General features: G+C 35.3%; 1 protein-coding gene across 18 annotated transcripts in view; it reads right to left on the minus strand.

Annotated features, from left to right (window-relative positions):
• The window catches only part of AFDN (afadin, adherens junction formation factor), a 169763-nt gene that overhangs the window by 87099 nt on the left and 64288 nt on the right, over positions 1-18376 (minus strand). For 12 of the 18 annotated variants that reach the window (XM_036768940.1, XM_036768948.1, XM_036768937.1 and 9 more), the window contains exons 3-8: positions 16316-16431; positions 13180-13343; positions 12225-12385; positions 9623-9780; positions 4870-4981; positions 2799-2966 (exon numbers count right to left, since the gene is read on the minus strand). In XM_036768940.1, coding sequence (XP_036624835.1) covers positions 2799-2966; positions 4870-4981; positions 9623-9780; positions 12225-12385; positions 13180-13343; positions 16316-16431 — 879 coding nt within the window. The remainder of the gene's footprint in view (positions 1-2798; positions 2967-4869; positions 4982-9622; positions 9781-12224; positions 12386-13179; positions 13344-16315; positions 16432-18376) is intronic. The other 6 variants (XM_036768951.1, XM_036768947.1, XM_036768945.1 and 3 more) reach the window with 1 other exon arrangement.

Genomic DNA, 18376 nt, shown 5'->3' on the forward strand with positions numbered 1-18376 from the left:
TTACCACATACGAAGTTCTCTTACTAATTTTCAACTCTTTATTAGCTGTCCAATGAATATATTTTGATCCAAATCCAGAAGACAAAAAATTCCTTATTCCCCCACCCCCATAATCCATGCAATAAAACCTCTGAACAAAATCTAAATTTTCTAGATAGCCACAGGCTTTTAAACATACCGGGGCTGATCATACTAAGTAATAACTCAGAAGCTATACAAGGGAGCACCATCAGGGTTAATAGACCAACAAGAACTTCTTTCTTAAGAAGGAAGTTGTTTTATTCGATATGGCTGTTGTCATCCAGTTTAGCTAGGTTGGAATCACCTGGCTAAAAATAGTAATTAAAAAGAAAGGTGTTTTATTGCTATGTTTGTTTTTTGCTGCACTATGTCATGATTTAGCAAGAAGTCTGTCCTAAACTTTAAACACGTCCTTAAATCCAACGTGGTTATAAACCTCTACCCATATAGGAAGTCAGCTTGTAGCAGAGAGTATTATATTATATGAAATTATCATTAAAGTTACTTTCTTACTTAATTGCATTCATATATATATCTCTTACTACTCAATGAACTGAGATGTACAAATCTAAGATGCACCAAATTTTGATCATATTTAAAGTAGTAGTAAACAGTATGCTAAATTCTCCAAACTTACCATAGGAACACCCCTAAACTTCAATATTTAGTCAATTTTAGATTATCAAACTGCCTACAATGAACATATACTTAAGCAGGTTTAGGCTCTAGGGATATTAACAGCTTCAATGTAAGTTTATTTTTTAAAGAAATGAATTAAACCTGTTTCCAAAAATTTATCTATTTCCAAAAGAAAAACAGATGGGAATCATCCATTTCTGTCTTCTACTTTGTTAGCTCAGATGATTAAGAGTTGACTTAAAAGTATTTTCCAAACAGAAATGTTCAGACATGGTTCCAAAGAATCAAAATAAAACCAAACTACATTAAAGTCACCAACTGAAAAATTTCACCAGAAAACATCATCAATTAACATACATACATGCATATAACAGAGACATATATTTTTTTTAAAACCTAATCTTTTCTTAAATAACTAAAAAACTAGGTAGTACAAGAGTCATTACCTAGAGCCACATCACCATTTTTTTCAAATATTGTAAGTTATAAGCACTTCCCTTTAAAAACGTTACTTATTTTATGGGGAAAAAACAACAACAACAAAAAAAAAAAAAAACCTGAAATTAGGTAAAATGAGGTTTCAGAGGAAGTTAGTACCAAAGGAACAGTGTGTAAGTGAGCAATCAGGTGAATCCTATTGCAGAAGCTTTTTAGTTCTAATGTATTAAAATTATTATTGGGAAACAATTGAACTCCTGTATATAATAATATACAGTAACCTAGAGTCAGAAGATTTCCAAATGAAACATAGAATCCATTAGGTAACAACTCAGTCAAATCCAGACTGCTTTGGAAACAAATATGAGACCCAGAACATGAGACTTGTTCTTACTCTCAGAGTTAAATTTCACATAAAAAATAATTATGTACTAACAATTTATGATTACTAGTCAATCATATTTTAAAGGCAGGATTCCAGATACGATAGTGTGCATATGTATTAAAAAGTGACAACTATATATTTTACATTATAGACATAGAAAAGAGTGAGAATGTAATTCTCAACCAAGTAGCAACCCTGTGGCACAGTGTTAGTTTTTCAAAGTGTAAAGCACACACATTGGACAAGCATGGAAAAAGCCAGCAGATCATTAAATAGAAAAAAAAAAAAGCCAAGAACTTTCAATTGTATTTTCTTAGGCCTAAATGTCTACAATTTCATAAAATTAATACATCAATCAATATACTGGGCAAACTTTTTCTTTAACATATAGACAATACAAATGCAAATTGGTTCACATATTGGTTCCAGTTTACAAAACGGAGGTCTACAAAATACCACCAGTATAAAATCAGGTCTACAAAAGATGTAATTTTTCGGTAAATACCTAAAAGACCTTCCCTTCCTACACTCTGTCAAAACTATAATTTTAGAAACATAGTCTATTAATGAGGAACAGGCAGTGTTTAACAGTAAACAGTAAATATTTAACAAATTGCTTGGGGGAATGGGGTCCAATATAGGACCTGTATTAAATTTAATCTGTATTTTTAACATTTTCTGCATCATTTTCTTAAGTTTCAGGGGTAGGGAACCTGCAAATTGATCTGTGAAGTTTGGATTCAGTCAAAGGGTCACAACCAAGGACATAAAGGGTTATAGGTGGCCTCAAGATCACAGGTTCCCCATCCCTAGACAATCAACAAAACAATAAATCAAACCCTGATTTTTAGTATTTGTGGATTTTCAAGGTATAAATGGTCTCACACACTAACAATCCAGTACAAATTAGGTTCCAGCACACCCCAGAACTATATTCAACCCAACATATTACAGAGTTTTTAAAAATTGTTTATACAAAATCTACCTGAAAAAAAATCTGCTGTTTTATTAACTTTTCAAGCAGGTATTTGCAGCAAAAAATTTGACCTAATTTATGTCCTATAACTTCTATGAGCAAGGGTCTTCTGTTTCCCTGTGGTGTATACATGTTATTTCAGTGCAGTACAACAAAATCCCTACAAATACTGAAAATAAGAAGGCATCACTATTTTAATTGCAAAAACTTCACAGTTTGACCTCATAGGCACAAGTTTTTATATAACATCTATTAAAAACTAAGTTGATAGTCAAGAGATTGAGTCAATGCACAGAAAAAGGTTACCGTAAGCACATTTGTCTAAGCCAGAGCACTTACCTGGGCTTAATTCTACCAAATAGGGCAACTTTTCAGGTGGGAGTGAAGAGCCATAGCCAGATCCATCAACTCTTTCCTTCCCCTTTGGTGGTTTTCCATCCATTTGCTTCTTCAATTTCTTTGGGACATAATCAGGTGGCCTCCTCTTCAACTGAAAGACTAAAATTCCTAGGGGAAAAAAGCATAAAATTCAGTATGTCTCAGATCGCTCTTGACAATATACTATAGAAGGTGATTTCTAAAAACTCTACCATAACTTTCCAAGGACTTCACACTGAAAACTCTTTACTTTCATTTATAACATGTACTGATTATATAATACATTTTAAAACTACTGGCCTGACCTTTTAAAACAATTTTAAGGTTCTAATAAAATGGAAATTATTTAAAATTTAATTATCAATCTTAGTTGATAACATATACTAGAAAGACATTAATTTAGAAAAATTAGACATCTGAATTCTTTTATCACTTTTAATACTTTAATATCACTCAAGCATTTCAAAGAACCTCCAAATTCTATGGAATTAAGAGACCTAGCAAAATAACTAAGGCTTTGAGAAATTAAATTACCTCCCCAAGTTATATACAATGAGTTGATAGCAGAACATGACTAGAACCCTGGTCTTTGTATTCATGTTATTGAGTTCTTTTCATTATAGAATCTGATTATTTAGTTTTCCAAAATTTTGAATAACTCAGAATTACTGAAGATTTGTGAAAGAATATTTTTCTTACGATACTATCTTATTTTTAACAGAAGGACATTTCGTTCAAGGGTCATTCATGAAACTCTCAAATTCTCTTTGTGGACATGTTACCTTTTGTTGGCTACCCTTCTTTCAAATTCCTGGTATCCAGGAAGATTATAGACACTACATACCTAGGTTGCACAGTAGATAAGAGTGCTAGACAAGAGTCAAGAAGGTCTGAGTTCAAATCCTCCCTTCAGATGGCTTACCAGCTATGGGACCCTGGGCCAGTCACTGACTCTCTCACCCTCAATTTTGCTGTTGCGATTTGCTAAATAAGGATAACAACAGCACCTTCCTTACAAAGTAACAACAACAATTTTAGGGCAGCTAGGGGGCTCAGTGGATAGAATGCCACGTCTCAAGCCCGGAAGATTCATCTTCTTGAGTTCAAATCCAGCCTAAGACACTTACGAGCTGTGTGACCTTGGGGAAGTCACTTAACCCCATTTGCCTCAGTTTCCTCATCTGTAAAATGAGCTGGAAAAGGGAACGTGAAACCACTCCAGTATCTTTGCCAAGAAAAAACCCCAAATAGGGTCAAGAAAAGTCAGACATGACTGAACAACAACAAATCCCAAAGAGCTGTTGTGAGGATCAAATAAGAGCAAACATAAGGCACTCTATAAACCTGAAAGCGCTTTGTATTTGCCAGCTATTATCATCATATTAACATGACATACTCTAAACACATTACATACACCAAGGACCACGCTGCACCAGATGACACAGACAACTTAAACTCAAAGTATTCTCCTCACACAACCTGGCCCCCACCTATCTCACCAACTTTACACTACACAATCCACAATCTATGGTCTGGCTTTCTTGGCTCCTCACACATAATCCTTCATCTCCTGTCTGTCTATGTGCTGTCAGTTGTCCACACCTGGAATTTACTTCTTACTCCCCTTCCACTGTTCCCCTCTCTTTCTTCCAGAAGCAGGACTCCAGTACCATTTTTTCTACATAAAGCTTTTGCTGATGTCCCCAACTGCCAGGGACCTCACTTTGGACCTCTCTTGTATTTAACTACTTTATGTTTATTATAACATGTTTGGTTACATTTATAAATATTCTATATACACTTACATAACTGTTTGTTCCCTCCTTAAATTAGAATATAAACTCTTTTAGAAATTGTTTTATTCTTTGAATTTGTATCCTCAACACCTGGCATAGTATTTGACGCACAGTAAGCAGGTAATAAATGGTTGTGGATTGACCGACTGAGCAGTTCACTCTGAACAGTGCCTCACAACCCTAAATAAAGAGTGATGTAACAGTTTACAATATAAACTAAACTACCAACAGTTTACCTTTGTCACTTGGCCATTCTCTGAAGATCTGTAGAGGGCATTCATCATCGTCCAAGATAACTTCTTTAACACCTTTTTCATCTGAATGTTGGCCTCCAGGGGGATGCATAACCTATGAGAAAAATAGCTGTGAATATCTACTAGCAAAATTACCTGACATCAACGGACAAGAAATAGCATCTTATATTGGTATGGTATCTTCTGGTAAACAGGCGTTTTACTTAAGCAAACAGTACACTATTTGATTCTCATTTTACTTCTCACTTATAAAAAGGTGAAAAGCAGTAATGGTCTCAAATAGCAAGCAGGTCAGATGGTCATCAATATTACAATTCTGGGCCAAAATCTGATCAAAAGCCTAATCATATATATTATTATTAAAAACTTGCTTGTTTCCTTCTCATACCTTCAAAGATGATCCCTACGCAAATACTTATTATTCTAATAAAGATACAGACTTTCCGGGTCATGTGAGCAACAAGATGGCAGACAAGGCAAGACGGCATTTTCTCCCATCCCTGTGACCTCTCAAGCCTCTCCAAAACAGAAATTATGCACCAAAGATAAATCAACTTCAGCTGTCTTCACCATATAGGCCACCCAGAATCCAGAGGTCAAAAGAACCCTCTGTTCCCTCCCCCCCCCACCCCCTGCAAAAAAATCCCTCAACTCACTCAGACTCTCTCCTTCTCACACCTCCCACACTACCCCAGAAGCTACACTAGCAGACCCAAGCACATGATACAAGCTTACATCAAAATCCACCCCTGAAACCTGGTGCCTCTCCTTTCTTTTCAGTGTCCTGGACACCTCAGCTATACTTTGTAGAAGTCTGCTAGGGCCTTAACAGCCTGTTTGGCCACAGTCCTTGAGGACAATAAACCTGCCAGAGGCTGCAACCAGGAAGCACCAGTACAGCAAAGCTCTGAACTGCCTGTGCCAGGCCAGAGAACTAAAGAACAAAGGGAGTGGGGCAGGTTACCAGGACAGGATACCATGCCTGTGGGGAGCTGTGCAGCATGCCACCAAGCCTGAGGGAAGAGCATACCACCCAAGTGCAGCAGCCAGCTCTGACCATCCAAAAATCACGAGGCAGAGACCTAAGCTGGCGAACTGTGAAATGCCCAACCTGGGAGGATACTGAGACACTTTGAGATCTAGCCTCCAAGGAAACCGCAATCAGAGGAGGGAGGAAGGAAGTGAAAAGAAAAATATGGTGGGAAAAGAGGTAGAGAAGACTCAAAGTACCAAAGACTTCAGGAAGAAGAAAACTCATACACAAATAAATACATATACAAACAAATCAAGAAAAACATTAACAGAAGGAAATATGGCCTCCAGATCTGGTAAACAAGTTCAGGCACCTATGAATAAATACTGCAAAACATAGGAAAATGACCCAACATTTGATGAGACAGAGGACCCTGTGGATTTGAGGGGAAGATGGAATAGTAATACACTATTACTGAGTAGTTGAAAAGAAAAATGAAAATTATGCAAAGAATTTCTGTCTTGCAAAGCAAAAACAAACAGAAGAGAAAAATTTGAATCTGCAATGGCAAGCGTCCCCCCAAAATAAAAAGAGAACAACAGATTGGGAATGCAAATACACAGAAGTGAAATACAACCTAGAAGAAGAGAAGCAATAAATGATAACATCAAAAGAAAATACTTTCACTATACAAGCAAAAACATACTGAATTCAAAGCCAAAAAAACTATTTTTGCATCAAATTTCTCTGACAATAAGTTTGATATCCAAGATATATAAAAATTATTTTAGATAGAACCAAATAGATAAGTGATCACAGGCTATGAACATACAGTTCTCAAAAGAACTGCAAACTATTAACAACCACACAAAAGAATGCTCCAAATTACAAATAAGGGATATGAAAATCAAAACAACCTGGAAATGTCAATGTAACACCCTAAACAAGAAAGAAACAGAAATAATGGGACTCAATAACTAATCTTAGATGAACTAGAAAATATAAATATAAATAACTCCCTATTTTGATAAAACCTGCTGGAAAAACTGGAAAGCAATTTGGCAGAAAATGAGGTTTTGACCAATAATTTACAGCATATTTCATAATATACTCTAAATAGATATGTGGCCTTTATATTAAAAGGCATATCATGAGGGGGACCATGTATATGCCTCATTCTTAGCTATAGGTAGGAGATATGTTCTTAAAAAGAGCAAATTAAAAAAGATAAAATAGGAACTTTTATTACATGAAACTGAATAGTCTCAGAAGAGATAAAATTAATGCTCCTAGTATAAGGGAAGGTTGAATGGGTTGGGAGAGGGGGAATCTTTCTCTGATAAAAGTTTGGAATTGAACATGTCTGTGTCTGTGTCTATGGTTTGTCTATGTTTATAACCCAAAGCTATTCCCAACAGATAAGTGGTCAAAGAACATGATTCAGTTCTAGCCTCCAGCCTAGGAATGACATCTGTAAAGGAAGCAACAGGATAGGAATACCAAGTAGCCTACAATTCTGTTGCTCTGAACCTGCAGGGCCTCCCAGTGGGCTAATAGTAGCTCCTAAGTTCAGCAGCAAACTTCTTAACAGGGACGAGCCAACAGGTCTTACTCAGACCCAAACCTGGGTCAGAAACTAGCAGAGCCTGATCAGGAGAAGGATGCAAGAGGACAAAAAACTCAGCCCATACATTTCCCCCAGAAGTGCTAAGGTACCAGCCCTAATATACAGAAAGTGCAAAGTCAACAACAAAATGAATCTCACCACAAAGAGCTAATAAGACAACAGGAAAACTCAAGACACAAGCCCAAAAAAAGAGAGCACCTCAAAAATATGTACAAGTATCTAAGGAAAAAAACAATGCAGCTTGGACACAAATCCAACCAGAATGCCTGGAAGCATGAACAAGAGTTTTAAAAACTGCTAACTAAACTATGATGTTAAACAAAATGAAATCAATAGGGGAAAAAATTAGAAAAGTAATGAGATTTATGGAAGAAAGATATGGAAAAAGAATTAACAACTTAGGACAAGAGGTACAAAATGTTATCCATGAAAATGTTTCAATGGGGATTTTTTTTCAAGTACATATTGGATTAAATGGTGGCTGAAGCCCCTTGTAATTCTTAAATCATATGTCTTTAATATCATCACTCATAAAATCCAACAAATTGTTTTCGTGCTTTAGCTATATTTCTAGGAATATATCCTTGCTGCTTCCATCATCAATCTCCAAAACACAGTTAGTCCTCATTTTTGTAGCATGATGCAAATTTTAAGCCCTACATATAAGCCAGTTGTTAAGATCATTTACTACTAAAAAGATTAACAATGAAGTTACAAAATATTCTTCATCTACGTTTTTTGGTGACAAAGTACTTAGGTATTGCTTTTTAGGTAGTTTGCTACCCTTAGGAACCCAACATTCTCCCTTAGTACGTGGATATCCTTCACAAATTCAAGACCCACAGCCCACCTTCTTTTATTCTCTTCTCAAGTGTTCCCCGGGCCACCTGCTCAACAAAGATTACCATTTTGTGAAGACATTTTACAAGTTATCCACAATATCAGAAAACGACATTTCTCCAACCTTTATACCTAATAGCCATTGCTCCAAAAGGTTAGTGCCAATTTAATCACTTCTCCATTATCTGAAAAGGTCATTGTTTTATAGAATGCTTCGGTTTAGACCCACAGGAACTAGTAGCAGATATAAATAAACCTTAACAGATAAAGTTTAAGAAAGAACAACAAAAAAAATCCCTTTCCTTCTAATTTTAGCTGTATATATTAGGTAATTTGATATAATTAAAGAACTATTTCAAAATCAAACAAACCCACTGAAATGCCAATTTTTAAGTACATACAACAAAATGCGAACTTAACTGAAGGTTATTAAAGGATCACAGTAAAAATGATCAATATCTTAGCAAGCTTTTTATAAACAATTAGTGGAGCACCCTGCACACAGGAGATACTTAGTAAGACTTTGTTGAATTGTCTCATTTTTTAAAATGGACATAAAAATATCACTGTACAAAATGAAAACTAGAAAAGACCATAAAACCACCACCAGCAGCAAAGGTTAAACACCAATTTAAGGGATGCTGGTCTTATGATTTGTATTTCAGGGACAGGCATTATGACTTTATTATAATTATGTAACATTGTAGCCAGTTCATTGGCTAAGTAAAGGCCAATCTTTAAGTCTTCCCAAAAGATACTTCACTTTCTTTGACAAGACACATTCTTCAAAATTCGGACCAAGAAACAAAAATCCTGCCACTTAGATCATGTTATTATTTTTTACTTTTACTTAGTTTTCTTATCTTGTCAATGCCATTTCTCTTCAAATTCTAGGACAGTAATACTGGAACCAAGAATACGATGTTTGGAAAATACTTTGCACATTTGTGATACTCTAGGAAAATGGAGAAGTCAACTATCGCTATGATTGATCATTATTAAGAGATTTTTTTTACAGGTAGTTTGTTATTCAACATGGAAAAGCTGCATATCATCATTCAGCAATTTAGTACTGAATGTGCTGTACAAACTTCTGGATCAGATCTTTCAATTAAGAGGGTTACAGATATACTAGCAGAAATTAAGGATAAGGTATGCATAAATATTTCCAGTCTACCAAATTCCAATCATCCAGAAATGCATGTCAGATTGCTTAAAGCAACTTTTAAAAATTTTTCCAGTTTAAATGCAAAATTTTTTGGTACTAGTGATGCCTACAGAATGTGGTTACTTACACGGGCAACGCAGTAATCCTTGGGGTTTTCTTTTTCCAGACCATATTTCTCTAAAGCTTCAACCACAGCGAAATCTGCAGTATCCGTGGTTGATAGCAAGATTGTCTTATATGGGATGTTTGGTTTTAAACTATCTGCATAAATCCTCAGTGTTCCACCTGTAAAGAAAAATATTAAGTCTAAGGAATATAAAACAAAAATCCTCAAAACATTCCAAAGGTTCACAAATTTTTGTAATGGAAATACACTGGAAAAACTTCAGCAAACCTTTGCAGTGAGATCTATTATAATGATTTTTGCCAAAGCATATTACTAATGGTACCATAGAACAGATGATGCTAAGTTTTTGAATGCTGCATTTTCTGAGCAATTTTATTCTAAGCATAACAATGATAACTTACATAATTAAGAGAATTATTGCTTTATTATCAGCAAATGTTTTATGACTGGGAAGAATGTTGAATGCTTAACAACTTTTTCTTTTTTTTACCAACTAATCACATTTTCACTTTAAAGAATTATGACAGCTGCTTTAAGTTTGCCTTGTTTAGAAATGTCGTGATAAGTTTATGTAACTACAGAAACACTCCTTTAAATTTTATAAAACATACATTTCCTATCAGGATAAATAAAAATCAATTCAAAGTAGAGCTTCAGCTGGCATCCTATTTATTTTTCTTCAGTATTTGGTACTCAAACAAGGCTTATGTATATAATCATCAGTTCCATTAACATATTTGCTTCTAATCATCAGTTCTACTTATTAACATTATTTGCTTTTTGGTCAATTCAAATTTCTCAATTTTATCTGATTTTGTATCACTACAAAAACAGTATTTCTAGATCCCCCAGTCACCATAAGGAAACGGGAATATAAATGGCCACCTATATTTCACATGTAATAAAGTTAAGTTACCTGGGCATTGCATAACACTGCAAATTCAAGATTGGTTCTAAACCAATACATTTTTGTTTTTAAGGTTGATTTCAACTAACCATATCAAGGTGACTGGACAGAAAGTATTGACTTATTTAGGGCTTCCTTCTTTTGGCCTCAAATAGTGACTAACTACCATACATACTTTTATCCTACTCCTTTTTCTCTTTAACTACAACCCTGAAAAAGCACCTAATCAGTCAAACACAGCAAAACAAATCTATATAGAAAAGGAATCCAAGAGCTAGAAGCATCATTACAAAGGTAAACTAAAATAAACAATTAGAATACCTGCAGAAGGATTTTAAAATGGGAACTTACTGCTTATCACTTGAACTAACAAATTTTTCCAAGTCATATCCTTGTTATGTCAAGGCCTATAGAGCCAATACTTCTGAAGAAACTATGATTGTCTCCTGAATTAGGAAGCAGAAAACTACGGCACTCTGATTGTGTAACTCTGGAAAAAAAATTACTTGCCCTCAGTTTCCTTTTACAAAATGAATTAGACTACATGACATCTAGGAGCTGTTCTAGCTCTATGAATAACTTTGGTCCTTCTATCAATTTTGCCACTAGATGGTGCTCAGTAGATGTTTTTCAATCAAGTAGGCTGGCATCAGTAATACAATATCCCACAAACTGGATTCTTAAAGCATTATGGAATTGGACTGAGAGGGGAGAGAAATGTATGTGCATCTTGAGAGTAAGGGAGAAGGTGGAAGTGAAGTTAGGTAAGGCCTCAGTTATCTAAAAGATTTTCTCATCAAATAAAACTTTTTATCATCAGCTTAGTTCTGTAACTTCAAAAGTATTCTTTCTACCAATACCATGTCATTCTCACCATTACTACACATAAATATACATACCATCTAGCAGACAGGGCTTTTTTGTGTTATAACCCAAAATTTTATCACCTATTGGTCAGCTGGGGATGAACCTCTGAATTTGGCAAAGTTGACACTTAAATTACTGGGTCCATTAGCAAACCAATGCTCAAAGATCATATCGCTTGGTAGGATCTGCCCAGACATAGCTTTGAGGACAAGGGGTTCATATCATAATCCGACTAAATTCTTTTTATTTTAGTTCCCTGATAAAAAGCCGAAAAAATGCATACCATGTTATAATATCAATTTTGTCATGCCATGTTTTGGAAGAGTTCAACTATCTTACTATATACATCCTGGAACATGGGTTGTCCATTTCCCTTTGGGGGAAAAATAGAGATAATTAATGTTTTCTTCCCTATATAGTTCAGAACAATTTCTGTATTGAGCAAGGCTTCCTCCTGATACATTCCCTTGTTGACCTACTGGCTCCCTCAAGCACTCAATATTCTCCAAACCAACAGTTTCAATGCTTACAGAATGTTTGCACTTATTCAACATGCAGCAGTTGCCCCTTCACAACTCTGCTTTGGGGGAGAGGAAAAAAACTCTTCCCTGAACATACATAGCTGAGTGATTAATTTGCCCGCTAACCTCAGTTACAGGGGAAACTGGTTCTAGGGGTGCCTAAAACCCTACATGACTATTATGACCCTGATGTAGGTTTAAATCATAATTAACCTATAAATATCCACATAACCTAAAATGAACAAATAGTGATATTGCAGGTTATTATGCAGCCCCTAAGTGGGGATCTTAATTTAGGTAACATTACCTGAATCAGGTCGGCCATCTGAGCTTCGGAACTCTTGCATTCTCTTTTCTAGTTTCTGCTGTCTTCGCCGTTTCATGACTACTTCAGGATTTGATATTGTGCGTGTAAAACTGGTTTCAGGCATATCTTTATACACCTCTGCTGCCAGGCGAGAATTCTCACTTGTCAGAAAAGAAACATATCACCAATGACAGTTTGAATTGTTTTGTTTTCCAGAGCAAAATACTAGATTAGAGATATCCCAAGACCACACAAAGATTTTTCTTGATACTGCAATTTATTATTTAAATAGCACACTTGCTCTCTAGTACACAGCACCTAAGAATGCAACAGACTTGTATTAAGAGGAGATAATGATCCTTTAAAAGTTAATATTGCTTAAAGCATAGTTTGTTAATTACCTACTGTGTTTTCACTTATAATTACTAATAAAGACTAACTTCAAATGGAAAACAGACCAGCATGTAGAAAAGGGATTAGTAATCTCTAAATAAGAATAAAAGACAGATAAGGTTTTCTAAAAGTCAGCTTCTGACTATGATTGAACAGCAGCGGACTTATTTCCTCTTATTTTCCTCCAGTCATGCTGGTCTATTTGGATGAGTAAAGGTATTAGAGAATATATGAGGAATGACTGTTACAGAAGGCAAAGGTTACACTCCCTCATTTCACACACATGAAATAAAAATGAAATAGTACACAGATGAAAGGGAATGTTAAGAGAATATTCTTGACAACAGAAACTTCTGCTTCTATGGAGTGTTTTCTACTTTAGAATATGGTGAAAATAACTCTAATGTTATATCAACAACAACTATTTCATAAGTAGCTACTGTTATATATTTAACTTGCCTTTTAATCACATGTGTATTTGGTCATTATCGTGGATTACTTAGGGGGAAATCTTTTGGTTTGTAAAAGCAAAGTATTCAGGTTGTCTCAACAATGAACTTACATGTCATCTCCATGCAAAGGCCTATCATCTTTATCAGATGCCTGTCGCAATGCCTCTTTCTCCCGCTTCTTTTTTTCCTTTTTTTCTTTCTTTGACAGAGTTCTTTTAAAGTTCTGGATCACACCTTCTTTTTCTTGTTTCTCAGGCCCATTACTCTGAGCCTTCTGAAAAAAAAAATTGTAAAAATTCTGACTGTAATAAATTCTGTAAACTGAAATTGGTGAAGTTATATTTTTGAACTATATTTCCACAAGAGAAAGTAAATAGAGAAAGGGGAAACACATGAAATGATTTTCAGAATGGAAACATCAAAAATATTTTTAGTTACATTGAGGTTAAAAATTGTAATAGATCACATACACTTATATACAAAGTAATAAAGATTTTGATCTCCATCTTATGTGACAGAAGTATAGGTACCATTATTTCAATTTAAAAGGCAGGGAATGCAAACATTCCCTAACAAAAACAACCCAATGTGGTCTTCGAACCTTCTTCATTACCTTCATAGATAGGAACATACTACCCAAGACAGCTGCTTTTAATGGCTCTGTTGGTTTGTTTTGCTTTGCTATGAAAAATATCTTCTTTATACCACAGGAAAAAAAAAATCTAATCCCATCTCTCAACAATCTACAAAATCAACCTGCATATAACTCCTGCCCATTGGTTATGTTTCAGGAAGTAGCAGGGTATAGTGGAAACATGGCTGGACTTCAGCTTGGGAGACTTGGCAGCCGGTTTTAGTACAGTTTTAGCACTGATGAAGGAGGACTACTGGACTTAAAATGAGAAAACCTGGGTACAAATACCAGCTCTACTAGCCATATGAACAAGTAGAATTTTCTACTTGAGCAAGCCACTTAACTTCAGTCAATATAACTATTTCTATCTGTAAAATTAGTAGTGATACCTGCACTGCCTTTTCTCCCTGGATTGTGTTGGGTCAAGTACTTCTTCAACATGAAGGTGCTGGAGTAATGGTAACCATTATTAATACCCACCCTGAAATTGTGGACAAGCCACCATTTCTCTGAGCCTCAAGGTTCCTAAACTATGGAACAGGAATAAAAATATCTACCTGGCCTACAACAAAAGGTGACTAGGAGAACCCAATGAGATGATGCGGAAAAAACAGTTAACATTCTACATAAAGTAAAATAAAAATGCCAACAATTATTATCATCCTCTCCTCTGGAGATGTATAATGCTAAGTCTAATCTCTCCTTAACACAGCACTTCTTTAATTATTTAAAGACAGATATCCTATCTTCCTAAATACTCTCTTTAGCAGGCCTTTAATCATTTCTCATAACATAGTATTTGAGTATGTCACCATCCTGGTAGTGGTCACACTGCTCTGGGCAAAGTCCAATGCTTTCATTTACTGCTTCATGTCACATGGTTGGCTCATATTGAGCTTGAGAACAAATGAACTGTGATCTTTTTCACATGTGATTTCATGTAATCAAGCTAGCTCATTTTTCAACAAACATTTCTCAGGTGTTTTAATAAGTATATTGGAGATATGAAGATGAAAAATGGCAGCCCCCATCCCTGAGAGCTTACAGTCCCTGGAGGCATGAGGAAAACAGAAGACAGGAGCAGAAGATATATGGGAGAGATGGATCCCCTGTAAATCAGGAAACTAGGGAAATTCCTCATGGAAGGAACAGTATCTGAGCTAAGTATGAAATAAAGGGATTTTTATTTAACAGGTCTAGAGATGGATTGAAAGGTTGGGAGTCACCATGAATATGGGACAAAACACAAAATGGGTAGAGGTGAGTAGGAAGGCCAAGAGTACAGAAGTGCTGAAAGTTTAAAATGAATGAAAAAAAGAACACATGAAGAATAATAGTATAAAAAAAGCTTGAAAATATAGATTGTAGCAATATTGTTGGAAGGCTTTAATTGTTAGATCCTCCACTCCTTTACTCATTCATAAAAGCAAATTTAACCCAAAGTACAATTCTACACTTATTCCTGTTAAATTTTACTTAACTGGTGAATAGCCAGCATTCTAGTTATCATTCTAGACATTTTTTGGTTCTGCTTCTATCATCTAACAATTTACATATTCCTCCCAAATTTATATTATCCATAAATTGGATAAAATGTTTTCACTTCAAGTCATTAGGTAAATATGTCCAACAATACATGTTGCACTAGACAGCTTATGGAGACCCCTTTTAACCTCGAGATTCTATGAAGTTACATTATCTAACTGTAAAGAATAAATAGAACTAAGGGTACTGAGGTGTACCCTACAACTCAACTTTCTTTAGACTCAGCAATTCAATCACTTAGGAAACCATCTAATGGTATTACACCCAGAACACATTTCTCCATCTTATCCCACAAGAATAACATGACCTAATCAAAAGCCTTCATGAAAAATCAACTATACAGGGTGTCCCAAAAATCTTAATGCAGTTTTAGGCTTTTATCGCTTCTTAAAGCTTAAAACTACACTAAGATTTTTGGGACACCATACACCATCTTTACAGCATTTAAAATTCCAAAGACGCTAAGTCATATTTAGATAAAAATATAAATGAGAATAGTCCAAATAATTGAAAAAGTGTGTGTGTGTGTGTGTGTGTGTGTGCACGCGCGTGCGTGTGCATGTGTAACAACAACTCCGGATATATCAATTGGATATTTCCAAAATGGTTTAGCATCTATTTTAGTTCTATATTTTTGAGAAGAGACAAAAGATACATGAAAATTACTTGTTCACAGTCATATAACTAGAAGTCTATTCCAGATCTTCCAACTTCAATGCTAGTGTTCTTTCCCCTATACAACAATATTATTTTATTATCATCACACTTTAAGGATCATTAAAGAGGGAAGGGTGGTACAACAGAGTTAGGATTTGAACCATGGTCCTCCTGCTTCAAATCCAGCACTTAATCTACTGCTTTTGTATGCCTTCTAGAAGTAAAAAAAAGAGTTGAGGAAGAAATGAAGCAATAAATTTCAAATGCAAAAAAGAAAATTATCAAATACCATTTTGTTGAAAAAGATTTTGCTTCATGAGTTTTTACTTCATATAGTTGGGAAATCTTAACTGGATAAGATCTGGCTCTGGACTTTAAAATTATTATTATATAAAATTGAGGACTCCTACCTTAGGAGGAATGGCATCATTTTCATTCTTGAGCACAAATCTGCCCTCCCGATCATCTTTGTTCCAATTTAACTGTACAACTAGAGGCTTCTCATCTATATCCAATCTTCTTTCTTCTTCAACACATGAAAAGATTTTTTAAAAAAGATCATGGTTATTTAATGTGAACAGGTAATAATGATACCTATATTTTGATCTTAAAAAGTATGAAAACTTATTACCTCCAGTGCTTACAAAATAACTGAAATATTTAATATTTAAATTCAACTATACTCAGAGCTATGTAAAGTATAAAGAAAAAAGACATAGTAATTGAGGGGATAAGCTAGAAAATGAAAGCAAATACATGATAATGAATTGCAGTACAAATGTAATATAAAGCAAAAAGTTAATTAGGCATCATTATGGAGTAAAAAGCTTCCCAAAGAGAACGAGCTATGAGCCAAGTCTTAAAAGAAGTGATAAACAGAGATGCCCAAGTGGAGATTTCAAGGCAAACAACATGAGCAGAGGCTCAGAGATGGTCATGAACAATTTAAGAGGCTACAGGGCCAGTAGGTGGCACAGTGGATAGAGCGCTGGCCCTGGAGTCAGGCAGTCCCTGGTTCAAATCCAGCCTAAGACACTTACTAGCTGTGTGACCCTGGGCAAGTCACTCAATTGCCCTTCCCCTTCCCTTTCCTTCCAATCCTGAGATAGGCTAGGACAGAGGAAGTTGACTAGTTTACAGTAAGCTGAGGCACTAACTCTTGCTCAAAGGCAACAACCTTCTGGAATAAGGGAGTGATGGGATAGAAAATATACTTACTCAAGATTACTTAAGTGACTGTGCATAACGTAATAGAATGGGGAATGGGAAAAGACAACCTAAAATGTTTTTTGAGTAATAAATGAGGAAGACCTGAACTAGCATGGTAATTGTGAATGTGAATAAAAAGTGTTTATCTATGCCCATTACTTTGATACTGTTAGGATTTTACTGATGTCCTCTCTAGGGGACTGCTTTGACCAAAAGCAACTGGCCAACCTTCTGGTGATAAAGCTCTATATTCTTAGCAGCAAGGCTGATCCTTTCAACTGTGACCAAATGGAAAGCCTTTCAGACTTAATACGTATAAACCAGTTTCCAGGATTCCCAACCTAGGGTATGTGTTCCCTAAGTATATGTGGCCAGACTGGGTTCAAGATCTTTGTCAAAAGGGAAATATTTGGTAAATAGCTGTATTATCCTATTAAAATATTCCAAAGTTAGTGGTTTTAGGGGAAAAAAAATGAATTGTAGCCAAAGGCGGCCTTAAGGAGGGAATATGACAATACATCTGAAAAATATGAGAGATGGTTAAAGGAAAATTCCTACAGTCCCAAACCAAAGTCTGAATATAAAATTCTCATAATATGAAGCTGGAAGAAATTAGCAATGACCACTCAATAATGAGCTAATTGATTGGAAATAACCAAAAACTCCTCATTTGTTATCAATCAGTAAAATTTTAAAATTTTAAGTGTATCCTTGGCATATCCCATTAGAGACAACTAGGTAGCAATGACGGCTAGAATGCTAGAACCAGGATTCAGGAAGACCTGATTTTGAATCCTGCCTCACACACTAACTAACTATATAACTCTGGGCAAGTCACAAACCTTACACATCTGTAAAATGGGTATGATGAGGATGATGATGACAGTTTTATCACAAAATTGTTGTAAGGGATAAGTAACTATAATAAATGTAAAATGTCTTAAAGATCCTTATGAATGTTAGTTACTGGCTCAGAAGGCTTTAATTATGTTTTTAACAACTTATCTCTTTGAATCAGGATTTTCAGTCCCATTCTCATGACATGCAGGCTAATGGACCACAAATTCAATGTGAGTCAGTACAGTATAGGAAAGCAGCCAAAAGAAGCTAATTAAGGCTTAGATCCCAACTAAATGATTATGGTCAGCTCAGGAAAACACATTTTTAGGAAGCTGACAAAAACCACAGGAAGGAAGGAAAAGTAGTCGGCAAAGGTCCCCAACATTAGGTCACATACAATCAGTTGAAGGGACTGCAGCTAT

The sequence above is a fragment of the Trichosurus vulpecula genome, chromosome 7 (genome assembly GCF_011100635.1).
Source record: "Trichosurus vulpecula isolate mTriVul1 chromosome 7, mTriVul1.pri, whole genome shotgun sequence".
NCBI lineage: Eukaryota > Metazoa > Chordata > Mammalia > Diprotodontia > Phalangeridae > Trichosurus > Trichosurus vulpecula.